At 47.5% G+C, this 27,999-nt stretch overlaps 1 protein-coding gene across 1 annotated transcript; it reads right to left on the bottom strand.

The window, feature by feature from the left end:
- Positions 1-19: 19 nt before the first annotated feature.
- LOC117060983 (leucine-rich repeat neuronal protein 1-like) lies at positions 20-27,271 on the bottom strand. The gene is made up of 2 exons (XM_033173615.1): positions 27,171-27,271; positions 20-3,192 (listed from the first exon to the last, which is right to left on the bottom strand). Exon 2 carries the CDS (start codon positions 3,076-3,078, stop codon positions 580-582), a length of 2,499 nt encoding a protein of 832 aa, XP_033029506.1. The 5' UTR covers positions 3,079-3,192; positions 27,171-27,271; the 3' UTR covers positions 20-579.
- Between the last annotated feature and the right edge of the window lie 728 nt (positions 27,272-27,999).

The following is a 27,999-nucleotide window of genomic DNA, read 5'->3' as shown; positions in this document are numbered from 1 at the left end:
TTCCCCCCTCCCCAGTGCTTAAGGTCTCTCTCACCCCTTCCTTCTGAAACTGAAGCGGCAGTCCAGCCCAGCTGGAGAAATTGGCCTGTTAATCCCCAAATGCCCACAAGAGGGAAGCATCTCAACCTTAGTTTCTAAAAGCAACTTCTTTTTTTACCTTGGGTAAGATGGATGCATTTCACAGCTTGCACGGGGATGTTCTGTGTTGGCTTCCTCCCCAACCAACACACACCCAAACACTCTCTGTGTTCTTTAATACCACAGCTTTATTCAAAAACTCATCTCTCTCCCCCCTTGCCCCCCAGGGGCTACCCTGTCCCAGGGGCTCTGTCATCCACCTGCTACACTCCCCTCCTTATTTGGCTACGACTACACAGTGAGACCTTGACTAAAGAATAAACACCCAGCTTCCTGGTGCTCTCTAGAGGCGGTGTATGCAAAGGTGGGTGTGCAAGGAAGAAAAGTGGGGGGAAAGGGCATGGATTGGGAAGCCCCATACCCTAAAATCCATGGGGAAGGGAGTTCTTCCACCAGGAGCAGGAGGCCGAGGCACATGTGCCCACCTGCCGCCTGTTTCCTTCACGCCTGTTGCCACAGGTAGGTCTTGGACGTGTCAATCTGGCCTGGTGGAGGGGGCAGCAGGAGAGGGTGCCCCCCTCCTGTGGCTGGAGGAGGGGGCGGAGTTGACATGGGTGGTGCCAGCGGTGCCATGGGCAGGGGTGGGTCCCCCTCAGCATCCCACAAGCTGATGAGGGGCGGGTAGACTTCGTTGAGCGGGATGGCCGCCGCATGCTGCATGTACTTCTTGAGCGAATGGCGGCAGCCTTTCTCCTTGAGTCGCCGTGAGGCGCAGAGAAGCAGCAGCACTGCACTCAGGGCCGCCAGCAAGGAGCCGGTGACGGCAGCCAAGGCCGCCCCTCCAGCCCAACCTCCCATCAGCTCCACTGCCAGCGAGGCCTCCTTGGTGGTGACATTGAGGCAGGAGCGCTGGGTGCGGGGCAGCTGCAGAAGAGGTGGTGTCATGGCAGAGGTTGCCAAGGGGCTTGTTGGGGGTGCTGAGGAGCCCTTGGAAACTGCCAAAGAAACCGGGGTTGTCAGATGACCCACAGAAGAGGCAGAAGACCCTTCTTGGGTTGCCCAGGAACCCAGAGAAGTTGCAGAAGCATGTGGGGTTGCTAAGGCAGCTTCCCAAGAGCTGGTGGAGGTCCCCAAGGATGGGGGGACATCCACGTAACCAGCAGCGGCTGAGGACCTGGGAACAGAGGACACAACAGTAAGGCAAATCTCATAGCGGGTGGCTGGCTGCAGGTGTGTGAGGTTGAACTCCTTGATGCCCACAGGGACTCGTGCTGTGTAGCTCAGGTGGGGATTATGGATTCGCATGGTAGCTGACGACCACGGCAGCAGTGGAGGAGGTGGGTGGGCTGTGGAGGACTCACCACTCCTCTCTCTCATCCTCCCCTCCGCAAAGGATGTCGTCCATTCCACCACCACAAAATGTGACTGAACCTTCTTAGCAAGGACAAGCAGCTGGATGGGGGCAATGGGTCTGTCTTCCGTCACAGCAAGGACCACACTGCGGCTGGTAGAGCCCAGCCCATTCCACGCCACGCAAGTGTAGACTCCTGAGTCTGCTGGGCTGGTGGCACTGATCTCTAGAGTTCCCCCTATCCTCAGATGGAGCCTCCCAGACCCTGTGGTGACTTTCTCCCCCGATGGCGTTATCCAGTGGAACTGCGGTGGCGGCTCCGAGCTGGCTGGGCAATCCAGAGCTGTTGTCAAGCCGGCCGATACCTCCAGCCTCTCGGAGAGATCCTTGGAGGAGATTTCTGGCAGGCATGACCCTTCCATGACACCTTTTAGCTCTTCTTGGAGCTGTTGCCCAGCGGCTTCCGAAGGCAGGGTGCAGAGCGTGGTTTGGGATTCAATCAACCGGACATGTCCCATGGCCAACGGCTGCCAGGCTTCTGAGCAATCACAGCGTAGTGGGTTTCCGTAGAGACTGAGCTCTGCCAAAGCTGGCAAGGCCCCTGTCAGGCCTAAAGGGAAGAGACTGAGGGCCGCATTGCTGGCCAGAATGGTGCGAAGAGCTGGTACCTCCCAGAAGGCTCCAGGGTGCAAGTAGGAGAGACGCGGGTTGTTGCACAGCTCGAGCTTTGCCAACTCCGGGAGATTCTCAAAAGCGCCTTTGTGGATGCTGGTCAGATCCTCCATGCTGTTGAGGCTCAGCTCCTCCAAGTGCAGCATGTCCTTGAAGTCCCCTGTCCGAACTTCTGTGATGGGGTTCTTGTTGAGATCCAGGAACTTCAGGAGAGGAAGGCCCTTCAGTGCCTTGGTGGGAACATGTGGAAGATGGTTGTCATAGAAGGACAAACTTTCCAGGTAATCCAGCCCCCGGAAAGCATCAGCAGGTACTTCACTTAGCTCCATCCCAGCCAAGACGAGGCTGTGAAGCCGTCCCAGTGGCTGGAAGCTGCCCCCTTCTAGCTGCGAGATGGGGTTCTCTCCAATCATCAGGATCTCCAAATTGGGGAGAGAGAGGAACCAGCGATGGTTAATGACACGGAGATGATTGGCATTGAGATGTAGCCGAAGTAGGCTGCTCAAACCAGCAAAGGCCAATGGCTCGATGGAAGAGATGCGGTTGTGGTTTATGTAAAGTTCCTCAAGTGACGTGAGGTCATGCAAACAGTGGTCAGGTAGCTCCTCCACCTGGTTCTCCTCCAAGTAAAGCGTAATGAGGCGCGAGAGGTTAGCTAACCCGGTATCGCTGATTCTGGAGAAGTGGTTCTGTGAGAGGTCAAGCTCAGTCAGGTTGAGCAAGTGCTGCAGCTCCCCGCTGACGCTGGATATCTTATTGCTCTGCAGCAGGAGAACCTGGGTGTCTGAAGAGAGATTCCCTGGCACTCGGGTGAGCAGCAGGTCATTGCAGTCCACTGTACGGGCCTCGTGGTAGACTGACTGTGGCGTGAACCACGGGCGAGTCTCGCAGACACACTGTGGCGGGCAGGTGAGAGTGGCAGGCAGCAATCCCGGCAGGAGCAGCACCAGCAGAGCGCAGAACGGGAAGGAGGACATTGTGCCCTCCCCAGACAGGCTCCCTTGGCAACCCACAGGCTGGGGTCTAGCTGGGGAGAAAATCTTGATCTGTCAGATGTGAGCTCTAGGGCAGTCCATGGAGCAAGCTCATCTCTGGAAGGTAAAAGAGAGAATGAGTTGGACCAGAGGTTCCCAAACTTATTTGGCCTACCACCCCCTTTTACAGAAAAAAAATTACTCACCGCCCCCCCTCCCAGAAATCTACCTTCTTTAAGCAAGCAAACAGAAAGGTGCAGTGACAAATTTGTGATTTTTTAATGTGTTTATATTTCTACCTATGCTCTACAACACTTCCCAATTTCCAGGCCTGGGTGAAGCTGGAAAGGGAGAAGCCCTTGTCTCTAGCATGACTGCTAGATCCAGGGGAGGCACTGTTGCTGTCCCGCAAGGCGCCAGACTTGTCAGTAAGGGTCATTACACAACAGATGAAACATGTACAAACGGTTTTTCAAAAAATTCTTCTCTCTTCTTTCTTTATGCTTCCACTGCCCCCTTCAATGTCCTCCATTTGCACCCAAGGCTACTACCGCCCCCTGGATCATTCCAGTGCCCCCCCAAGGGGTGGTATTGCCCACTGTGGGAAACACTGGGTTAGACAGATATGAAAGTGGGTTTCTCAGAGCAGGCATGTATTCTGAGTTCAAATCTAGCTTCCTGTCTCTGGCTGTATTCTGCTTCCTGTTGACTGTGAACTCCCTGTGTTTCCAGTGCTGGTGGAGGAATTCAAGGTAGCACCATGGCAAGCATTCTGTCCACACCAGCTTTTCAGCTTGCTACATGGAATGCTGCCCCCATGCGCTGCAGGAGACATTAAGCCATTCCTAGCTCATCTCAAGACCAGGTGTGAACCCGTCTTCACAGAGTAAAGGAAGCCAATGCCCCCTGGAGTGCACACAAACAGAGGCACATGAAGCACAAGAATGTGAACAGCTGGGAGTGGGGAGAGCAGTGAAATGACAAACAAACAAACAAACAAACCCACCACAACAACTTCACTGTGCTCTAAAGGAGTAATGTGAACACACCCTCTGTCTCTTTTTAAGAGTAGGTTTCTAGTCCTCAATACTGTAGTGGACAATGTGAGCAACATCTGGTCTGGAAATCACAAGTAGGAATTTAGCCGTGGTCAGGACGTAAGCAGCCCGTGCGTGGCCTGTGCTGTTCCTTACAGCTCCCCCCTTCCCTGTCTCCTGCCCCACCTCAAGTTTTTCACATAACTATTTCTCAACTCTTCTCCAATCATCACTATTTTAGTACAGAATGAATTAGAGTAAGAAAATGTGTGCAAATATCCGTAGAGAAGTCCCTGCTGCTTTCTACACAAGATCCCATTATGTGCCCCAAAGCCTATATCCCATCCCATTTCTTAACTCAGGTTTTCTAAGTAAGTGGAATTTTAGGGGCTAACAACAACAACATCTGTGCACACGGCACTTTTGCAAAAATGGTCACAAAAGGGCAAAACCTGATGAAAACACAGACTATACAAGCCATTGGCTAAGGCGCTACAATGTCACAGCCATGAGAAGGGTCCAAGGCACAAAAGTTGGTGTCAATTGGAAAAAGATGGGGAGAGGTCAGCAGCAGAGGGAGGGGTTTCCATGGTGCTCTCCTGGTGCAACCAACTCTCATCCATTGCGGTTCAAGGTGAGCTGTGGGGCCATTTTTGCTCCCTGGCATCATGTCCACAGCAGGCAACATTTTTGGTCCTCTCCTCCACCACTCTTAAAAGGTTAAATCTGACTTCCCTGCTAAGAGTTCTGTTTGGGAGAATTCCTCTTTTGGTGTGCAATATGTGCCCTTTGTTGGGAAAGGGATCTGAATTTCAAACCAACTTTTCTGCGGTGTGTCGCAGACAGCAGCTCCTGGTTTGCTGCAGTTCAGCTGTGTCTGCTCCAAGCACATTCCCCATCCCCTTCTCTTCCCCCAGGCACAGCTCTCCCACCCCCAAATACTTGGAAATGCCCCTAATTTGAACCTTTTAAGCCCAGTCCCTGCTTCTGTTGATGGTCTAATAGCTACAGAGAGTCTTTGTGATGCCAAATAAATCAAGAGGCAGAAAGGCTTTGCTTGGATAGATTTTCCCCACTTCTCTTAAAATGTAGGATTTTTTTTATTTGTCTTGGCCAGGGATCAGCAAACTTTTTCAGCAGGTGGCCGGTCCACTGTCCCTCAGACCTTGTGGGGGGCCGGACTATATTTTGAAAAAAAATATGAACGAATTCCTATGCCCCACAAATAACCCAGAGGTGCATATTAAATAAAAGGACACATTCTACTCATGTAAAAACACACTGATTCCCAGACCGTCCGCGGGCTGCATTTAGAAGGCGACTGAGCCGCATCCGGCCCCCGGGCCTTAGTTTGGGGACCCCTGGTCTTGGCCATAGGCTAAAAAGTAATGAATGCCCAAAGTCAAAAGCGTGCAAGGAATACAACCCTTTCCAGAAATGTATCTGTAACTCCATACATCAATCAGAGATCAAATCTGAGAAGAATTATGTGTTTATACATCCCAAGTGCATTGCTGAAGCACATTGTCACTGCTGCAATCAATCACATTCCTACTTAAGAAAATCCTTAAGAGCTTTCGCTGCTTGAAAACAAAGTCACACTCCTACTTACACGGTTGTCTCTTCCATTTAAGAGGAATTTGATCTGGCCCAAAGCAGGTAAATTCCTGTCTCTAAAGCTAGGATGACCGGATGCAAAAAGAGGAAGGGGGTCTCTAATAAGATGGAATTTTAGCAAGTGCAGCTTCTCTGTCTCCCTCTCTCTGTTTGTAACTGTTTGTAAGTGCTCATTTTCCCTGGGAGGTCTCTGGAGATGAAAAATGTCATAGGTGAGCATAATACATCTATGAGGAAGCTGTAATGGCCATGAAATAAACCTGGTTTGGTACCCTGATCAGTGCCAATACAACAGATGAGATGCAGATTACACCAGCTTTTCTTGGGTTGTTCTGGGACTAATCCCAAGGAAAACAGCTGGTGTAGATGCTGGCGCTTCTGTTCCTGCTTTGGGGGGCTTGAGGGGGTGAGCTGTATTCCCTCCTCATCCTTGGGAGCAAAAATCAGTGACCAGCTCCTGAACCCTGGGTGCTGTTGATCTGTCCCATCTGTGCAGGATGGGATTTTCTAGACAGTGGTGCTGGCAGCAAGAGGGCCTGTTGAGTAATTGGTGACCTAGATAATCCACTGTGTGGAACAGCTGGGTCCTGACAAGCCGTGCAGATCTCTGGGTGGGGGCAGGGGGGAGAGAGAGAGTCAGGGGACAGAAGATGAGAAGACACGACCCTGTGCGATATGTGAGGAGCAGGGCAGGACTTGTGGACGGCCGGAGGAGAGAGCAAAGTAGAGGCATGGGTTTAGGATGCCGGGAGCAATAAGTTATATCCCATCAGGAAGGATGATGGATTGCCAAATTCAGAACCCATGAGAGAGCTTTTGTCCATCTAAGTTCATTCTCTGGTGCCCTTCCTCAGACTTCAGCTCCCATCAGTCCTGGCTACTGGCTTTGCTGGGAGGGGAGGAGGGGAGCTGAGTGCCGCAAGTTAGCCACCTCTGTCTTGAGGGTTGCATAGAAAAGAGAACTTCACCAGGTGTGATTTTTCCCTTCATGGCAACACTAGGATAGGAGACGCCTGTTTATATTCACTCTGCTTTGCAATCCATGAAGGTGATACAGGAGCAACCTAAGTGATGGATTCTGCCTGAGGGATATTGCAGCCTGCATGTAGGCCCTTGAATCTCCCACCCACAATCAGCTTCTGCTTGTTGTCTGCTCTGAAGGGCACAGCAATGCTGTCCCCTGCCCATATTCCCCTTGGGTGACTGGACTACAAGCGCAATAGGAAGATGGGGCAAGGACTGAGCAGAGCTAGGTGCCTCTGGCCAATCTCAGGCTTCTCTCTCCCTCTTAGGACTGCAAGATCTCAAGAAGCAAATCTGGGTGAATGCTCATGGTCATGAATCAGAACTGCTGCTCAATAAATACCATACACCATCTAACCACCATGTCACCTTTCTGCAAACAAATCAGGATGAAGAAGAACCGGCTGAATCAGTCCAATGGCTCTTCTAGTCCAGCAGCCTGTCCTCCCAGGTGCTTGTGGGGAAACCTTCAAGCAAGACCCAAGCACAGGAGCCCTCTCCTCTCTCCTGAGGTTCCCAGCATCTGGCATCCAGAAACACTGCAGACCCTCCAAGTGCCTCTATTTCCCAGAGACAGTCCCAGATTTACAGAAGCCACCCTGGTTCCTGATTTGATCTCGGAATGTCCCACTTTCCTTAGGACATTCCTATTTTCATCAGAGAAATGTTGGAGGTTATGGAGGGTATGGAATTACGCGACCCCCGAGTCAAGGAGAGGACTAACTAGACAACCTTTAGAGGACATTTGAAAGCAGCCCTGGATTGGAAGCTTTTTCATGTTTAATGCTTTGTTATGGTTATGGCTAGAAGCCGCTCAGAGTGGCTGGGGAAACCCAGTCAGATGGGTGAGGCATGATAACAACAACAACAACAACAACACTTCAATAGTATTTTCATTGGGGAGATGTTGGAGGGTATGGCATTGCAGAGCCAATTTTAGCCTTGTGCTCAATAGAGGACCCCAGTGACTGGTCCAAGTCCAGCCATCAGGCTTTGAGGCCCCCAAAGTCTCCTCAGTCCTAGCCCAACGACCAAGACACTGTGCCACACAGGTGCCTTCCACAAGGTCTACCACTAAGCAGAGGGCCAGCAGAAGCTGGGGGATTTTTTGAGACTCCTCGTTCCCCCCCCTCTCCTGCAGCCGCAGAACTGGCGCCGGCCTGGAAGGTACTGCGATTGAGGCAGTATGTGAGGCAGAGCGTGAGCTCATTTGCACGAGGGCCGAGAGCAGCAACAGCAGCCAAATGCTGCTGTGAAGGGGAAGCTAAAAATAGAGATGTGTCAAAGAGAGAGAGAGAGAGAGAGAGAGAGAGAGAGAGAGAGAGAGAGAGAGAGAGAAGGGGGGAGGTAGAGGGGGGAGGTGGAGAGTAGAGCTTATGACTAGGACTGTGACTTTAAGAGGACTTGCATTGAGGGTGAGCAGCACTGGAAAACAGCGGATGGAAGTTGTCAGGGACTCAGAACAGGCATGGCACAAAGATCCTGGCCCTCTGTCCTCATCTGGGTGCTTCCCTTGTTCAAATTGTGGCAGTGGCAAGGTGCAGGGTGGGGCGTTATATCTGTTTGCTGACAAGGCCTGTGATGAAGGCATGTTCCCCCCTCTACCACCGATGCTCTTAATCCTGACTTCACATCCCTTCTTGTCCCCGGCTCTCTTGTTCAGAGCTGTCAGCTTTGCTGGGAAACATTGCTCTGTGGCTGGTCACTAAAGAAGAGCAGCTTCTTAAAAAAAAGGTTTTTAATTTTTTTAAGGGAGATCTGTTTAGGGAAAGTATAGTGCTGTGCAATGTTGAAATTCCCATGAGTTCTGCTCTGGCATTCCATGGGCAGAAGTACTCCCCCTTGGGACTCTACGCAAGAGCCACCTGGCTTGCTGCTAGAGCAGGAGGAGCTAATGGGGTGCTCCTCAGATGGATCACAACTCCCATCAGCCCCAGGCAGCATGGCCAAGGGAACAGAGATGATGGGAGCTGTAGTCCAGTACAAAACATCTGGATGGGACCCTGTTGGCTGCCCCTGAGTCACAGGGTGGAGAGATCCACACTTTAAGCTCGTGGTGTAAAACACAAAGCTCTTTCATGGTTGCAAATGTGTGTTCCACTCATGGTGCACAGAGCCATCTTCATGGAAGCCAAAGGCCCCTTAGTAAGCCACAGGAACTGACTCTTGCCAGTTACACTAAGCTCACAACTTACGCATTTAACTTGTGCACATTCAGCTTTACACATGTGGCAAATAATAATAATAATAATAATAATAATAATAAGGGGCAGAGAGGGCAGTCCACCCCGGGTACCGCCCTGGGGGGTGACACTTGGGGCAGCGCCCCGCCCCCGCGATCGGCGCTGCCAGCGCACGGCAACTTTTAAGGCTGCAGCACGTGCGCACTGTGATGTCACAGCGCGCATGCGCGCTAGGGGGCGGTGCGCTAGGGGGCGGCAAAGCGGCTCACTACACCCATGATAATAATAATAATATGGAAAGGAGGTGGAGTTCCAGGAAAAATGCCTGCCATTTTACCCAATGAGTTTTGACTATACATGTGATTCCTGGAACATAGTTGTGGGCTTCCTGTCCTATGACTGCTTGATCCTTCTGCTCTCATGGATAGTGTGCGTGTTGTGTGATGGCCCTGCATGCTGTTTTAAAGATGACTTTAAGTTGGTGGAATGCTCTTGGGGCAACTAGTTCTGAGCTATGTGGCCTAACAGTCTGACTCCTTGCAAGCCACATGACATGTGCCCAGCACTCCGCATGGTAAAATGTGTGTACACATAACATATTCTTTATTTCACATTCAAGTGCTTTGAGAACAGCCAAGTTGCCTCAGCTGCAGAAAAAACTAACATCCCTCCCCCATGCCCTGCAATTTTTGTACAGTGGAAGCTCGGTTTATGAACTTAATCCATTCTGGAAGTCCGTTCTTAAACCATAACTGTTCTTAAACCGAGGCACGCTTTGTCACGTGACAAAGATGCATGACAGCAGGAACATGCGTTGGAGTCTAACTGCCACAACTGCCATTCTAGTCTGTAGATGTCTTTCAGTGCTGTGTGAGTTACTTACCTTGACTGTGGTGACTAGTTTCTCTCAGAGTGTGTGCCTGTATAGAGAAGACCCTGTATTCGATATGTGATCTGTTTTTCAGAAGAAGTCTATTTTAAACTTAATAAAAGTTTTTATTTGTTTCAATGAAAACTCTGCTTAAATAATTCCCGCTGCGCGTCAGGTTATGGGCCCAGAGTTTTATGGTTGGTGAATTGCTAAAGCTGGAGAATCAGGGTGCTGTCGGTGAGGACCTCGAGGGGACTGAAAGTCCAGTGTTGAGGCCGCGTACCGAAGAAGCAGACCACCCGGTGCAGCAAGGAGCAGAAGCCATGTCAGCTCAGCAACCTGCGCAGTTTGTTAATCTTGCCAACACTGCCCAGATGGAACGTCTGAATGATAACAACTATTTGACTTGGGCTCTCAAGCTTGAATTAGTTTTAAAACGTGATAAACTTGGCACTGTGTAAAAGATGGTTTGAATCCACAACCCTCTGAGAGAGAACGTGATGAAGATGATAGAGCCAGAGTGCAAATTTTGTTGGCTCTAGAGGAACCACAGGTTCTGCATATTGCAGATTTGGACTCTGCCAAACAATATTGGGATCGTCTGCGTCAGATACACCTGTCTGACAGCGCTGGTTCAATAATTGGACTAACTAGGAGGCTGTACAGAACTGTGCTACCTGAAGGTGGATGTTTAACCACACACCTCCAGACTTCGCCTGGATAGAGAAGTGTGCCTCCAGAGTGTGTGCCTGTATAGAGAAGAGCCTGTATTCTACATGTGATCTATTTTTCAGAAGAAGTTTATTTTAAACTTAATAAAGGTTTTTATTTGTTTCAATGAAAACTCTGCTTAAATAATTCCCACTGCGCATCACGCTTTCCCCAATGAGGCCTGCCACCACCGGTGCCCTTCCACCATTTGGATTCCGTTCTTAGACCACGGTAAAGTTCGCAAACCGGGACACTATTTCCAGTTTTGCGGAGTTTGTAAACCGAATCATTCTTAAACTGGACCTTTCTTAAACTGAGGTACCACTGTATCAGGTTGAGGTAGATTTAATAATTTCACTTTGCAATCACAAAAAGTGACATTATTGTAGTAATGGCATCTCCTGAATGATGAATTTTGGCTCTCAAACCACTTTTTGAGTTTGACATCCCTTTTAAACCTCTGTTTAACTACACTGCTTATGAATATGGCCACTGATGTTCAACAGGTAGAATGACAAAGACTGGAGGAATTTTGACTTCTGCCAGTTTGCAGACTGATCTGATCCACATCTCCTGGACTAATGTGTGATCAGTATGAAGATATATTTCAGGTATTGCTCTTCTCCAAATTTTGTGATGTGGTTCTTGGCTCAAAAAGCAAATAAAAGTTTTTTAAAAGCATATATAAGTCTATGTTTTAAGATAAAATACATTTAGAAATGTGTATTTTGTGAGAAAGCACACATTTAAATACAGTTTTGGGGAGCATATTTCTTTAAAAGAGAAGATTGATACAAAAAGGGGATGAAGATTTATCAGTGAACAAATGTGAAGTACTGGAAATGGACTGGATCTAGACTTATCTATCTTTCCCTGGGTAGAATGTGACCCAGAACTGGATTGAGGCTCGATTTAAAGTGGTTCACACAAGAACTGCCATGATAATCTTCTGGAGAGAAAAGAGAGAGGAGAAAGAAAGACAGACAGACAGACAGACAGAGGGAGATCTTACAGTGTATAGAAATTAAAGTGGGTCATACATTGCAAGTTTGACTTAAAAGTCAGGCTTCGATCTGGAAAAGTCAAAGGCTGGTGAGTCTGAGGACTAATCAGATTGAAGTGATTTTGAATGTATGCCTAGGCTGATGCTTCCCAGAGGTTACACAATCAATGCTGTGTGCTACATGCAGAATTGCCACTGACATGAAGATATGTGAAAGTTCACCTAGCATTCAATTTTTGAAAACAGTTTTGCTGAAATTTTAAATGATTTTTCAAGCTGGCACTAAAGAGCTTCAAAAGACAACTGCTGCTATGTTTTACTTTAGTATTGTTAAAAACCAGAAGGAAAACTTTAAAAAAGCAAATATGATTCAAAAATTACACCAATAGATAAGGCAATAATTTTGGCCAAAAATAAATAAGTTCAAAACTGCACAATAACATATTTAGGCATGAATACTTAGCTTTTCAAAAAGTATAGAGCTGAAAAATACAAATTAAAATATCAGGTTTTTTTTTTTAAAAATTCCATACTGCTAAAACGATCCTGACCAGAAATGTAACAGTGAAAGTGCACTAAGGTATATGGGTTCACCCACCTGATGCCTCATTGCACACCTCTTAAGAAACCCAAGAGATAAAAAGAGGAAGAGCACTTGATCAGGGTGAGGAACCCGGTGGGTCCCTCCAGAGGCTTCTAGAATACAGCTTCCACCATTCCTGACCATGGGAGTTACAGTACAACAACATCTGGGAGGCCACAGGTTGCTCATCTCTGCACTAAAGCAATCTAACCTTTTGTTGTTGTTGTTTAGTCGTTTAGTCGTGTCCGACTCTTTGTGACCCCATGGACCAGAGCACTCCAGGCACTCCTGTCTTCCACTGCCTCCCGCAGTTTGGGCAGACTCATGTTGGTGGCTTTGAGAACACTGTCCAACCATCTCATCCTCTGTCGTCCCCTTGTGCCCTCCATCTTTCCCAACATCAGGGTCTTTTCCAGGGAGTCTTCTCTTCTCATGAGGTGGCCAAAGTATTAGAGCCTCAGCTTCAGGATCTGTCCTTCCAGTGAGCACTCAGGGCTGATTTCCTTAAGAATGGATAGCTTTGATCTTCTTGCAGTCCATGGGACTCTCAAGAGTCTCCTCCAATCTAGCCTTTAGAGATGGTGATAAGGGCTCCATTCTCTTGACAGCAATGAAAAGAAAGTCTGCCTTCTGCAGTCTGAGAAAAGACAGAGGAAGCACATGGGACACTCCAATGATGCTGTGTCTCATTTCCCATAGGAAGTGAATGAACACACACACACACACACACACACACACACACACTGGTCCCAGAATGGACTTGGCAGATTTGTTCCCTGCATGGAAGTGTGCCTATAAACTGGAACCTTCAACAGTCTCTGGTCCACAGATTTTTAATGGCTGCATAAATGGTCCAGACTGCAAGGGTCACAAAGCACAGGCTCAGTTTGAGCAGCAGATGCAGCACGACCACCTACTGTTTGGCTTGCCTTTTGTTGTTTGGTAATTGCCTGCCATTATAAGGGGAAATGGCCTGTGGTGACTGGGGTGAGCAGGCACAACAGGCAGGCAGCTCCTGCAGAAGAGCTTGGGCAGCTGCAGTTTGTGCTACCCTTGGCCGGGCAAGCTGCACCTGCCCAACCACTTCCTATCAGGAGAAGCGTCACCTGCTGTGTCAGCCTGCTGCTCAAGCCGTAGCAATAAAGAATGAAAACAAAAGAGGGGAAATCCCTGGATTTGATGAAACTGAACTGTTGAGAGCCATGCTGTTGTGCAAAATGCAGAAAACTCTCTCTTGCTCTCTTTGCCATAGCCTGGTAGTTGATACAGGGGAAGGGACATTTGTTGGTTTGGATCTAAAGTAGGCTTGCCAACCTCTCTGATTCCTACACCTGTGGCTTTAACAATAGCATGATGGGCAAACATTAGCAGGGGATAAGATTTGTCTCAAGGCCTGCTCTGCAGGGACATTTGTGAAAGCAGAAAACAAACAAAGCCGAGATGATTCCAAAGGCACCATATATTTCCTGTGGATTCTCTCAAAGGCAGCTGATCCTGTTAATTTCGTTCACAATCAAAGAATTGTAGAGTTGGAAGTGACCCCCAGGGGTCATCTAGTCCTGCCCCCTGCAATGCAGGAATCTCAACTAAAGTACCCATGACAGGTGGCCCTTCAACCTCTGCTGTAAAACCTCCAAGGAAAGAGAGCCCCCCCCCCACTATCAATAGCTCTTACTGTCAGAAAGTTCTTTCTGATGCTTAGTCCGAAACTCCTTTATTGCAGCTTGAAGCCACTGGTTTGAGTCCTAGCCTCCAGAGCAGGAGAAAACAAGCTTTCTCCATTTTCTATGTGAAAGCCCATTGGATGTTTGAAGATGGCTATCACTGGACCATAAAGAAGGCTGATCGCCAAAGAATGGATGCTTTTGAATTCTGGTGCTGGAGGAGACTCTTGAGAGTCCCATGGACTGCAAGAAGATCAAACCCATCCATTCTTAAGGAAATCAGCCCTGAGTGCTCACTGGAAGGACAGATCCTGAAGCTGAGGCTCCAATACTTTGGCCACATCACGAGAAGAGAAGACTCCCTGGAAAAGACCCTGATGTTGGGAAAGATTGAGGGGAGAAGGGGATGACAGAGGATAAGATGGTTGGACAGTGTTCTCGAAGCCACCAAACTGCGGGAGGCAGTGGAAGACAGGAGTGCCTGGCGTGCTCTGGTCCATGGGGTCACAAGGAGTTGGACACGACTAAACGACTAAACAACAACAATCATATCTCCTCTCAGTCTCCTCTTTTCCAGGCTAAACATACCCAACTCCCTCAACTATTCCTCATAAGCCTTGGTTTTTTTTTGACCCTTGATCATCTTGGTCTGCCTCCTCTGCACACATTCCAGCTTGTCAACATCCTTCTTAAATTGTGAGACCCAAAACTGGACACAGGACTCCAGATGTGTCTGACCAAGGCAAAAGAGAGTGATACTATGGCCTCCCTTGATCAGGACACTAGACTTCTGTTCAGGTGTGCCGACTTGCCTCTGCAGTTGAGGGGGCCTGCGCTGTGCGACATGAGCACTCTGTGCGATATGCTGATTTCACATGTGCATGCATGCTGTGAGATGTGCTGGCCTGTAACATGCAAAAGAAAGAAAAAAAGTCACAACAGGAATCCTGAATTGTTCTCAGTGGTTCCCAATTGGTGGTCCGCAGCCCCCAGGAAGTCTGTGTAACCCATGCAGGGGGTCCAGGCATCATTTGCATAACACAAACTACCATAGAGATATCATATTTTTTTTTTCAAAAGTAGGGGGTCCATGGCTTGGCTTTAAAAACAGGGGGATCTGCAGCACTTAGCTTATTGGGAACCACTGCTCTCAAAGACTAAATTTTAGCAGGTCTGAGCAAGCAGCAATGAGAAACTCTGTTTGTATGTGTGTTGAGCAGGGGCTTAGATCCACAGCCACAACTAACAAAGACAGGGTTGCTTTCTTTTTGATTTACCCCCTTCTAGTTTTCTCAAACATCAATGTGACATGCAGGACATTTTAAGCTACCGGTAAGTTCTTCCTATCACTCAGAAACTCAGAAACTCTCCGTCTGCTAGATGGGACATGGGTGGCGCTGTGGGTTAAACCACAGAGCCTAGGGCTTGCCGATCAGAAGGTTGGCAGTTTGAATCCCCGCAACGGGTTGAGCTTCTGTTGCTCGGTCCCTGCTCCTGCCAACCTAGCAGTTTGAAAGCACATCAAAGTACAAGTAGATAAATAGGTACCGCTCCAGCGGGAAGGTAAACGGCGTTTCTGTGCGCTGCTCTGGTTCGCCAGAAGCAGCTTTGTCATGCTGGCCACATGACCCGGAAGCTGTACACCAGCTCCCTTGGCCAGTAACATGAGATGAGCGCCGCAACCCCAGAGTCGTCCACGACTGGACCTAACGGTCAGGGGTCTCTTTACCTTTACCTTGAATACAGACATGCTGAACAGAGAAGCACTTGCACATGCCTTTTAAAGGTTTGCCACACGGTAGCAGTGATTCCACTGTGGTCACAGCCCCAGGCCATGCAGTCAACATTCCCCCAGTGGCTTGGAAATTTGGGAAGACTTGTAGTTGCTACTCAGTAAGGTTTTTAGTGGCTCCTTTGCTCCTGTGTGAGTGAGGCTTTGGATTGCTGGTTTACCCACTTAACACACCTGAGGACGCGTATGCATTGCTCTCTCCCACAGGCCCAAATACGAATCCTGACCGTGTGGTTCACTGTAAGTCTCTGTAAGCTTTAGAACTGATCTCCAGGCACTTTGTTCAGCTTTCTTTGGAATCCCTGCAACTGGGACAGAACATGCACAAATATAGCTTTTCTTACTCTTAATTAGGATCATTTCTTGGGCCAAGGTTGAGAGCCCAGCTTAATGGACAGACTATTAATACTGGGAGTATTGGGTTGCAAGTACTGGGATGGAACTGCTCTCTCTCTCTCTGCCCTGCAACACACAAACACAGCATATTGATGCTTGCTCTCATTTCCCCTCCTTGTCTTTGACAGTTTGGTGCCGGAGGCTTATGAATATTAATTGGGCCCCTTGAATAATTGATCCTCACACCCATCAATCCCGAACTTGAACTGACCCTCTTTGTACACACTCACATGTGCAGCGCATGATGCCAGGAAGGACTCGGGTCTGGAGTGTGTTGGCACAAGGCCTCCCATAGTTATGGCTGGGGGGGGGGGCGCACTTGTGACTGCCCATTGATGGTTGTGCATTGTGGTTATTTGCATGTGTTTGCAACGGCTGCGCTGGCAGGTAACTAGATGCAGAGAAGAACCAGGCTCCTTGTCAAATGGATCTACGAAAGCAGGGATTTTGGCAGGTGCAGCTGCTCATCACAAAGGGGAGGGGGGGGGAACAAAACCTACCAACATTCTCTCATCCAAGGTACAGGGGCACTGCCTTCCTTTGGACCTGGGCACTTTTTATATGATAAAACAACATAATCATAATGTTACATTAAGCCATTTGAACAAGCCCCTAGAACCAACATCTGACTGAACTAAGCCAGAGAGAGAGAGAGATAAAATCTTTCATCTGTTCTTCCCTTCTGTCTATTTTTAGATTGTAAGCCCCTTGGGGATCTGTCCCCCCCCCCCCGTTTTGTTTTTGTTTTTTTTGCAAAACAAACAAATGCACTGTACATCTCTCCCTCAAGAACCCCAAATAGTTAGGCTTCTGCCATACCCTCCAACATTTCTCATAGTGACACCCTATTTAACAACAACAACAACAACAACAACAACAATTTTATTATTTATACTCCACCCATCTAACTCCACTTGGGGGGCTTTTGACATATATAAAAACATAATAAAACAGTAAACATGACACAAAACAGGGCAGCCTTCAGAGGTCTTCTGTGGTTTAACTTTTATATTGCCATGATACAGCATGATATAGCAAGACAGCCAGACAGACAAAACAAAGCTATGGTTTGTTTTAAGCAGAATTTGTTCAACAAACCATGAATCACCTCACAGAAGAGCAAACCAGCCATGATGTGTTTCTGCAAAGCTTGATTTGGTTTTCCCTCATGCCTCTATAGTTTGGTGAGCATCTGGGATGGGGTGATCAAACAAACTGTAGTCAAGGAAGGCTGTTGGGTTCAGACATAATGCCAACCCATAGTTCAAAGAAGCCATAGTTTGTAAGCCAACAACAAACCATAGTTTCACATCATAATTTGTGCTGGAAAACGTGCCACAGTTAGTTTGCTGAACTGGTTTCAGACATTCAAACAAGCCACACTTTGGCTAAACAATCATGGCTTAGTTTTATGTGCAAACCAAACCTGTAGTTAGTTTCCCTTGCCACTGTCCCTCCACCAGAGCCATAGCTAGGTGATCTGGTGCCCCCGGCAGAACCGTCCACATTTGCACCCCCTAGCCACGGACAAATTAGCTCTTCTTTCCTCCAACTAACTCCCCCTTCCACCCATTCAATTCACCCTCTATTTAAAACCATTTCTTATGAGGCAATAATCAATATTTATATTTATGGACATATTTTTAGCCAATTTTGTGCCCCACCACCACTTGCGCCCCTGGTGGGGGCCTACCTCACCACCCTCTAGCTACGGCCCTGCCCCCGGACCTTGCACAAGTAAAGGGCTTGTTCTAAGGTGTAATGTAGAAGTTTAGCGTTTCAGATCTCTTTATTTCATTCATTTTCATATGTGGTACTTTAGCTTTTTTAAATTGTACAGCTGGCTGGGTTTGGAATCAGGAGTTTGCATATTTTGTCTTAATATTGTGTAGTTCAAAATGTGTCTTTGTGCACTAAATATGTTTCCTTTTTGTGTGGATGTTTCACTGGTGTGGGACAGGTGATCTAACAGCATGAGTATATTTGGATGGGCATTTGCTAGACATTTTGAATGTTTTTTGGGTGATCTTCCTTAAGCCCTTGAGCACAGAGTCAGGGTTTGTAATATGTCTACAAAATATTTTTAAAAGTTGTTTGTCTGTTCACCATGTATTTGGATATTTAAGATATTGTAACCAAATCTTGCATGGTAGTTCCTCAGATCAAGGAGAATGTTTTTGCCCAAATTTGTATACCATTGCATGCCATTAAACAAGATGACGGGCTGAACCTTTCAAAATTGCAATGATTTTAACTCAGAATTGATTTTGTTTTGTTTTTGTTTCTTAGAATTCTCAAGCAACACTGGGAATGAGGTTTCTTGTATAATATAAAATAATAACTCATGCTTTAATGAGAAGGTGCTATCTAGTTGTTGCTTTAAGCCCAAAAATAATGTTGGACAATTAGTAAATTTCTATAAGTAAAGGAGCATATGTACATGAAAAGTGATGATAATGACAACGGCATGTGTGTCTTGTCCCCTTTTGAGAAAAGGCCAGCCTAACTGATAAGTGGATATTGTCTGTGTGTTCCTGTTTAAACATATCACAGTCCTGAGGCTTCATTGCCCAAATGAGGGTTCTGTTATTTTGATAGTTGTTACCCTGATGCTAATCCAGAGGGAGAACAGCTGTCAGGAGAAATTTATAAGCCTAAACAGTAAGGCCATTGCTGCAGAGGAAGAATTCTAGATCTGGAGTAGAAAAATAACCCCCATGTCAGTGGAAGCCATTCATTTAATGAAGCTTACACACACACACACACACACACACACACACACTGCCCATTTTCAGTTTATTTTTGTTTCCTCCACAGGCAAAAACAAAAGTCCAGAGAATTGGGGAAAACTGAGAAAAAGGAGCAAGCAACATTTTGCAGAAACCTATGGGTATGTGGGCAGAGACACAAATGCGAATTTGGTAGGTTTAATGGAAGCTGGTGGAGACTTTTTATTTATTTCAGAAGGCTTTTGGATGCTGACAGAGTGTGATTTTACATTATCTGACTGTACTGACCACTGAGTTTTTTGTGTTAGGATTTAGGCTGTGCAGAGTGGGGAAGGAACTATCCTTCAGGACTACTTTAAGAGCCCCACCCTGCAAGTTTAGCCCGTTAAGTCAACCAGCACACACCTGGAGCCTGTGATGCCATAGTCAAGGTAGCAAGCAGCATCAGCCCTAAGCAGGGTCGGACTATGTGTGAGGACAAAATCTGGCACCCTGAAATGCATCTTCTCAATTTTGTGCCCCCTTGGCTCAGCGCCCTGTGCGAGAGAACCACCCCCACTGCGCTGAGTCTGGTGCTGCCCCTAAGGCGGCAAGAAACCTTGAGCTGGCCATGTCTGTCCCCCAACCCAGCTCACCCAACCCAAGTGGAGGAACCCAGGAAATTCCACCTGGTCATATAGTTCTTCTGCACTACTAGAGAACAGGAAGTTAAGTGCTGTCCGTGAGGACAAATGGGGCACTGCCCCACCAGCCTCAGCCTTGATTCTTCCGAGCCAACCTGTTGCCTTCTTGCCTGCAACCAGCCCAAGGGAGGCCCTGACTATCAGTTTCCACCTCCATAGTCTCGTGGCTGTCATTGTAGGCATCAGGGGGCAGAGGGTGGGAGAGGAATGAGAATTAATTGTCATTGCCTCTGGCTCCCCCTATTGTTGGCCTCCTGACCTCCCCATGGAAACCAGCCACCCCTGGTTAAGTGCCAGCCTCAGGCAGTCTGGGCAGAGTCAGGGACAAAAGCGAGTGTATGGATGTAGCCAGGCTTTATTTTCGGGGGGGGGGGGGGAGGGAGGCTTTATGTGGTATGTGTGTGAACTGAGTTCTGCCACGCAATCAGTCAGTTAGTTAAGTATTTTTATTTATTTGCTTGATTTGGGGGGGGGGAGCAGCTGCCCCCTGGCTTCACCCATGAACAAGTGGGGTTTGCATTATTGTAGTCTGGCTGGTAACCAGAAGGATGGTGATTTGAGCTCACCCAGGGATGGCTGTGGGCAAGATGCCTGCATTGCAGGGGGTTGGACTAGATGACCCTCAGGGTCCCTTCTCACTCTACAGTTCTATGAACCGCTTTCTCCCGTTGTACTACCCCACCCCTCTCTGTACCACTCCTCCTTGGAGTGTTGCATAAAACGAGGCTGAGGGTCACAGAAATTGTCTGCCTGCAATGACCCTCCCCAGATAGAGAAGACAACTCCTTTCTTTCTTTCTTTCTTTTATCAGAAGTCCACCTGTATGACTCTAGCATCTCACACTAACACAAATTTTAAAAGGCAAAAATAGAGACAAAAAAGGAAAAATTTCACAGAGACAAGCATCAGAAAATATGGAGATGCCCTGGTGAATGCGGATATCTGGAGGCTCTGCTATGGATGACAAGAATATGCAATTGCCAGAATATTTGTAAGTGAAGCAGCAGCAGAGAAGAATACACTTCAGCACGTGCCAGTTGCAGTTCATTTCCTTTATTTCTGAGCCATATATCCATGTAAAGAAATTTTTAAAATCCCACTTTTCCTCAAAAATACTTTAAGACAGCTGACAACAGCCAATCAAAACAACACAGAAGATTTCCAAAAATTAAAAATAGCCAAGGCTGAAGCAATCTAAAGGCATCAAATGAAACACTTAAAACAGCTTGCAACTGAATAACCCACAAAGGAAAGGCTTTTTCTTTGCAGCGAAAGCTCTCTATGGAGGTGGCAAAGTGGCCTTCCCTGGGGAGGAAGTTCCAAAGCCAGTTCACAGGGTCAGGCACCAGTTCTTCTTCTTTGATAATCCCTCGTACCTGAGCAAGATCCGAAACAAAATAGGAAATTCTTTCCAGTAGCACCTTAGAGACCAACTGAGTTTGTTCTTGGTATGAGCTTTCGTGTGCATGCACACTTCTTCAGATACCTGAAGAATCTGAAGAAGTGTGCATGCACACAAAAGCTCATACCAAGAACAAACTCAGTTGGTCTCTAAGGTGCTACTGGAAAGAATTTCCTATTTTGTTTCGACTATGGCAGACCAACACGGCTACCCACCTGTAACTGAGCAAGATTGTCTTCCATGAACACAGTGTTAGCAGTGAGTCCATAAGTGACTAAGGAGGCCAATTCTGGATCCACACATCCTTCCACAGTGGGGACAGGGGTTTCCGGGTGGGAGTTGATCATGGTGAGGGTTTGCCAAGCATGCTTTTCTCTTAGGATGTTTCTCCCTTTCATCCTGAGTTCGAGCGTCTTCAAACCCAAGACACCTTTGGTAAAGGCTTGTTCTCCAATTGGAGCGCTCGCAGGCCAGTGTTTCCCAGTTGTCGGTGTTTATACTACATTTTTTAAAATTTGCCTTGAGAGAGTCTTTAAACCTCTTTTGTTGACCACCAGCATTACGCTTTCCATTTTTAAGTTCAGAATAGAGTAGTTCCTTTGGAAGACAATAATCAGGCATCTGCACAACATGACCAGTCCAACAAAGTTGATGTTGAAGAATCATTGCTTTGACACTGGTGATCTTTGCTTCTTCCAGTACACTGGCATTAGTTTGCCTGTCTTCTCAAGTGATATGTAATTTTTTTTGGAAACACCATTGATGGGATCTTTCAAGGAGTTGGAGATGGCGTTTATAAGTGGTCCATGTTTCAGAAGCATACAGTAAGATTGGTATTACAATAGCTTTGTATTTAAGCATTTTGGTTTCCCTGCAAATTTCCTGGCCCTCAAACATTCTGCACTTCAGTCAGGAAAAAGCTGCACTCGCAGAGCTCAGGCAATGCTGGATTTCAGCAACAATGTTAGCCCTTCTGGAGAGATAATTGCCCAGGTAGGAGAAGTGATTGACACTTTCCAGTGTTATTCCATTGAGTTGGATTTGTGGCACTGCAGAAGGGTTGTTTTGTGCTTGTTGTTGTGGCACTTTGGTTTTTTGGATGTTGAGTGACAGGCCAAGCTTTTTGTATGCTTCTACAAAGATATTTAGGATGGTTTGGAGGTCATCCTCTGAGTGTGCACACACTACGTTGTCATCAGTATACTGAAGCTCTGTGACAGAAGTTATGGTAACCTTACTCTTTGCTCAGATTAAAGAGCTCTACATCTGTTTGATATATGATTTCTACCCCAGTGGCGAGTTTCCCTTTGACAAAGAGTAGGATCTTGACAATGAAAATAATAGAGTTGGGGCGACAACACAACCCTGTGAATGGTTGACTTTGAGAGCCATTGTCAGGCGTCAGTATCATGGCATCGGCTGAAATCCTGCACGCCTTCGGGATGGATTTAGCTAAGACTCATTTGTCTCCAAAATGAATCATGTTCAGAGTCAGATGTCATTATTTTAAGGATGCTGAAAGGAAAATGGTCTCCCCCTCATATAAATTAATGCCACAGAAGACAGAATTGGGATTTGAAGTGACTTTAACAAATTGGAGAACTAAATGGGCCCAAACTAACAGAATGAAATTCAATAGGGATAAATGTAAGTTTCTGCACTTAGGCAGGAGCAGCCAGCTGCACAAATATAAAATGAGGGATTGCCAGTAATACACATGAAAAGGATCTAGGGGTCTTGGTGGATCACAAGCTTAGCATGACTCAGCTGGGTGATGAAGCAGCAAAAAACCCTAATGCTATTCTAGGCTGCATCAGCAGGTGTCTAGTGTCCATATCAAGGGAAATCATACGTAAAGGGACCCCTGACCGTTAGGCCCAGTTGTGGACGACTCTGGGGTTGCGGTGTTCATCTCGCTTTACTGGCCGAGGGAGCTGCCATACAGCTTCTGGGTCATGTGGCCAGCATGACAAAGCCACTTCTGGCAAACCAGAGCAGCACACGGAAACGCTGTTTACCTTCCCGCCGGAGCGGTACCTATTTATCTACTTGCACTTGCTTTCAAACTGCTAGGTTGGCAGGAGCAGGGACCGAACAACAGGAGCTCACCCCATTGCAGGGATTCGAACTGCTGACCTTCTGATCAGCAAGCCCTAGGCTCTGTGGTTTAGAGCACAGCGCCACCCGCATCCCCTAAGGGAAATCATAGTCCTGCTCTATTTTGTCATGGACAGACCACACCTGGAATACAGAAGGCAACCAAGATGATCAAGGGTCTGGAAACCAAGCCTTATGAGGAATGGTTGTTTAGCCTGGAAAAGAGGAGACTGAGAGGAGATGATAGCCATCTGCAAATATCTCAAGGGCTATCATATGGAAGATGAAGGAAACTTGATTTCTCCTGCTTTGGAGGGTAGGACTTGAACCAATGAACTGAAGTTACAAGGAAGGAGATTCCAACTAAACATCAGGAAGAACTTTCTGACAGTAACAGCTGCTTGGGAGGTTGTGGACTCTTTCCTTGGAGATTTTTAAGCAGAGGTTGGATGGTCATCTCTCATGGGTGTATTAGCTGAGATTCCTGCATTGCAAAGGGTTGGACTAGATGACCCTTGGAGTCCCTTCTAACTCCACAGTGCTATGATTTTATAATTCTATAAGTGAATTCACAGATTGTGCATAGAAGTGCCTTCTTTTTGTGAGCTACCTACCCTAGGAGCAGAAGATTACATCCTTCCTGTATGCAACTAATATTCTAACAAGGACCATATTTTGAACTGAGCAAGGTCTGAAAGGCTAGCGACTTTGGCTCTGGCCATTGACTCACTCCAGCATGAGCCAAGTGTGGATAAAAGCCCTGCTGTCTTGCTTCCCCCCTCCCCCTCCATTTAGCCTGAGCAGGTGAGGCATGTACTACTGAAATCATAAGCACAGGGAGATTGAGAATATCCCACTGGCAATCTCCACCAACAATAACCATGACCTCTGCCAGATCTTCAACTTCTAGAAAGAAGTTAGTTACCTGGCAAACATGACCTATGCTCTGATTAGCTGAATTAAGGGGTTTGATGGCAGTGATTCCTGTGGGATGTAAAAAGAACAGGGGCAGTCAAACCCAACTTTTTCTAGAAGGTTGTCTCAGTCCTCAAGCCGGAACTTCCTGTCTACCTGGACTGAGACAAAACTTCCTTATATGGAACTCCACAGTTGGGAGCGGCCAACTGTAGCTCAGGCCGGGCTCCATTTTGTTGCTGTTCAGTTGTCGTGTTGATCTCTCTCTCTGACAGTTTAAAAGAGTAGAAAAGGGGGACTTTCTCTCATAAGGAGAAAGTCACCACATGTATATTGTTTAGTAACTTTTAAGCCTGCCTCTAGGATCCTGTGTGTGACTAGATGATTACTTGTGAGTAAACGTTTTTCACTTGACCGAAGACTGTGAAGTGTCTTATTGAAAGAGGGATAAAAAGGATAACATTTTTATGACTCTAGCGAGTCTATGCAAACTATCCGCTGTGCGTGTGAGGTAAAAAGGGAATGTTAGCTCTGCTGATATTATCGAGCTTGTAAACGCAAGTTGGGATAGGATATTTAAAACAATATATCCTCTCCCACATCCCTCAACATTCCCACAATTCCTGGGTAGTTTGCAGATGCAACAGGCCTACTTTGCAAGGCAGTTGTGCAAGGAAGAGTGTAAGCAGGCTCTCCTAGCCTCCCCCAAGAAGCATAATCCAAAGGCTCTTTAATCCTCCCATGGCAGGCAGGGCACTTTCTATAAGCACCTCAAACACCATTTACCTGAGTTTTGCTTTGTATATGCAGAACACAAGTACCGGTAACTACATTTTGTCATATATTGAAGGCTTTTTTTTCAGGGCTGGTTGTTTTTTTAGTGCCAGTTGGCTTTTTAAAAAAGGTAGTTTATTTTTTGGTGTAGTTTTTGCTGTGATATTTAGTTAGTTAGTTAGTTAGTTAGTTAGTTTGTTTAAAAAACCTGTTTGCTTCTCTTGAGTCCATGGATAGGAAAGGCAAGTAACAAGTATTATTATGAACAGATGGGGAAAACACAGTGCAGCCAGCAAGCCGAGTCGGCAGCTGATCCAGCGACTCACTCAGGTGCTACTTTGTGCAGGGAGAACCTCGGCCTCTGAGGGCACCTTGAGAGATTTGTCACTGCATCAAGTAGAGATAATTTTATCCTAAACCTTTCTGGATGAATGTGTATCCAATGTGCCTCCAGCAACTGGGACCGATTTTTTGGTAGCAGGAAAGTTGTTTTGTTCTCGCATTTGATTTGGTATCCAAGCCTACTCCCTCTCATTGACCCCTAGGTGGCCTCAGGGAGTCCTGGGCCCCATTACAGTGCACATCTCACAGAACTAGTAATTTCTTCACAGAAGCATTCCTCATCCCAATGTAAAAACTGCCCAGTTCCTTCAACTTTTCTTCTTTGCTCTTTGATTCGAAGCCCCCTTCGCGGCTGGGAATCTTTCTAAATTATCTGTTATGTGCTGAGCTTCTTTTCTTATGGGACATGAACAAAATCTCCAAAATTAACCTATGTGAGGGCACCCAGGCAAAAAATAATAATTCATAAATGAGCTCAGTTGCATTAAAAAGAGGAAATGGGGACACGGGGGTGGGGATATGAATGAATCAGTGGACAATTACTGAATGACCATATCCACAGAATCCCAAAGAGCTCTTCTAACTTCTCTTTCTCTCTTGCCTCTGTTTTCTTTAACCAGTGAGGCTGCAGCTCTTGTCTGCTCAAGGGAAAGCATGGCTAGTTTCTCTCCTTGTTTCTGATGAGATTGCTCCCCCCCCCATCCCAGAAGGTCATCTCCGGGGAAGGACTGGCCTTTAGCAAAGGACAGCCTTTGCCCTTCATACTCTGAGCTGCGCCTTCCCCATGTGGAATTCATTTTTCTATTCCTTCGCAACCTGTGCAGGGTGATTACAGGATGACACTGAAAAGCAGAGAGGGCGCAGATGAATGGGTGGTTCCCATCTGCCCAAGACTTCTGCTTCTGTCTAGAAGACATCTTAGGGGACTGGACATGGGACCTGCTCTCATCCAACGCATGTTCTCCTTGGGAAGCTGGGGCAGGACAAAAGAGTCCCATGTAGGAGGGTGGCTTCTCCCAGTGAAACTTTGTCCTCCACTTTGAGTTTCTGCACTGCTTCAGAGTCTCCGCCCAGGCTCTCAAGAGTTGCAGTGAGCAGTGGAGTCAGACTGTTGACTCCTCTAGCTCAGTATTGCCTGCACTGACTGGCGGCATCTCCTACAGTTTCAGGCAAGAAGTCTCTCCCAGCCCCACCTGGAGATGCACCTGGGCAGGTGCTTTCTTCCTGAACTATGCTCCCCTTTCCGGTGGTCACCCTCAAAGAGCTTTCCTTCTTTGCTGCCATTTTAGAGGCTTTTAAGGTTGGGAACAGAGCAAGACCACTTCAACCTCGCCATTCCATGAATCAAAACATAAGTGACAGCACAGTGAAGTAACACAGCAGAGCTAAACCTGCTGCCAGTTGGCACACCATGCACTTCAGTGCATATTGGGGCTGTTCAGTTAATTCCAAAGCACTTGGAACGAAACTAGGAAGCAATGTGTTGATGGCTACCAGCTGGTTGGAGGCAGGCACAGGGAGTCAAACTAACCCTTAAAAATGGCCCAGCCTGCTTGTCTGCATTGAAAGTGCACAGGGATGGAAGTCTGTGCCCCCAGTTAGTCGAGTCCCAGGGTTCCCTCACCAACCTTCCTGGCTGTGATGGATCCCTTAAGCCCTGGCTTCCAGCCCCACCTCACCTGCCTATTCAGTTTAGGATGGGAACACTCCAGGGATGATCCAAGGAGATGTTTCTCTCTCTTTTTTTGCCCAGTCCTAGATGTAGCATGCACCATGGTGACAAAAGAAGGGCAGCTTTAAAAATCACTTCAAATACCACAAGCATAGCATTTCCCCTTTTGTGCCAGAATCAATGATTGCTTCGACTGGATTTGACTTTAGAGGGCGGGGAAAGGTGGGCTGCAAAAGCCAGGCAGAACTCCTGGCTTGCTTATATTCTCTGTCCTAGGTGGGTGGGGAGTGGGGTGTTAGGGCACCAGGGAATCCCTGAGGTTTTTGTCCCTGGAGCAGTAAGCAGGATGGGGGAATAGTGCAGATCGTTGGATTGTACCCAAGTGGATGGGTTAAAAAGAAGAAGCCCCAGATGGGCTGGAAGAATGGTGCTGGGATTGAGGAAGGGGAGCTGAGGAATTAGGTCAGTACAGAGGACGAGATGAAGCCGGGGAACTTTCCGCCTAGCTGCTTCCCCACTCCTCCCCTTCCACCTCCTGCATCCCGTCTCCCGCAGCAACCGCATCCTTCGACCGTGAACTGTAGTACCCAGGCTCACTCACCCGCTGCCTTGCCTATGGCACAGCCGGGGTCCGGCTTCTTTTGCTGGGGTCAGTAGGTACCCAACTCCTGCTTCCAGCTGTCACGCTCTGAAGTCCCAGATTTCAAAGCGGGGGGGGGGCGTTGTAAGGAGAGCAGCGTGGGGGCCGCCCACTTCAGGGAATGACGGACATAGCTTCCTAGCCAATGGGGAGGCGAGGGACCGCCCAGATGGAGATCACCACTCCGTGGGGTGGGCAGGGAACAGAAATGATGTCATGATGTATGGAGGAGAGGTAGGGGGATGATGTTAGACTGACTTCAATCTCCGCCGCCGCCTTTTCTGGAAAGGGGGGCACTAGCTAGGCTGCTGAAGAATACGTTGGCGAGGTATCTTCCTTCCGGGGCTTTGCTCCAGACTGAGCTGGGGAACACACAAGACCAGGACACCCGGGCTCTCTCTGGGCTGCGAACGCGCCTGTTAAGTCTTGGGGGGCAGACTGGGGAAGGGGGAGTTTCCTAAGAAATCGGGGATAGGCTTATTAGGGGTAGGCATAGAAGGAGCTCACGGAATCCCTTCTGCTAGAGCTTGTGCAGCTTGGAAGCAAAGGCTGCAGTCCTGTGCACACCCACTTTGGAGTAAGCCTCACTGAACCCAGGGAAACTTATTTCCAAGTTCACCTGCCCAAGTGTGAGCCAGGAATCTCAAGTTAAGCCACTTTAATAGCCATGGGAAATCTTGAGCAGTGTGGTTAAGGGTGCTGAACTTCCAGAACTACAGTTCCCAGCACCCTTAAGAAGCTACAGTTCCCAGGATTCCCCATGACTGTCAAAGTGGTATGATGATAGCAC

The sequence above is a fragment of the Lacerta agilis genome, chromosome 16 (genome assembly GCF_009819535.1).
Source record: "Lacerta agilis isolate rLacAgi1 chromosome 16, rLacAgi1.pri, whole genome shotgun sequence".
NCBI classification, from domain to species: domain Eukaryota; kingdom Metazoa; phylum Chordata; class Lepidosauria; order Squamata; family Lacertidae; genus Lacerta; species Lacerta agilis.
Note: the sequence above shows the minus strand (reverse complement) of the source record. Positions and strands in the feature narration are given on the sequence as shown.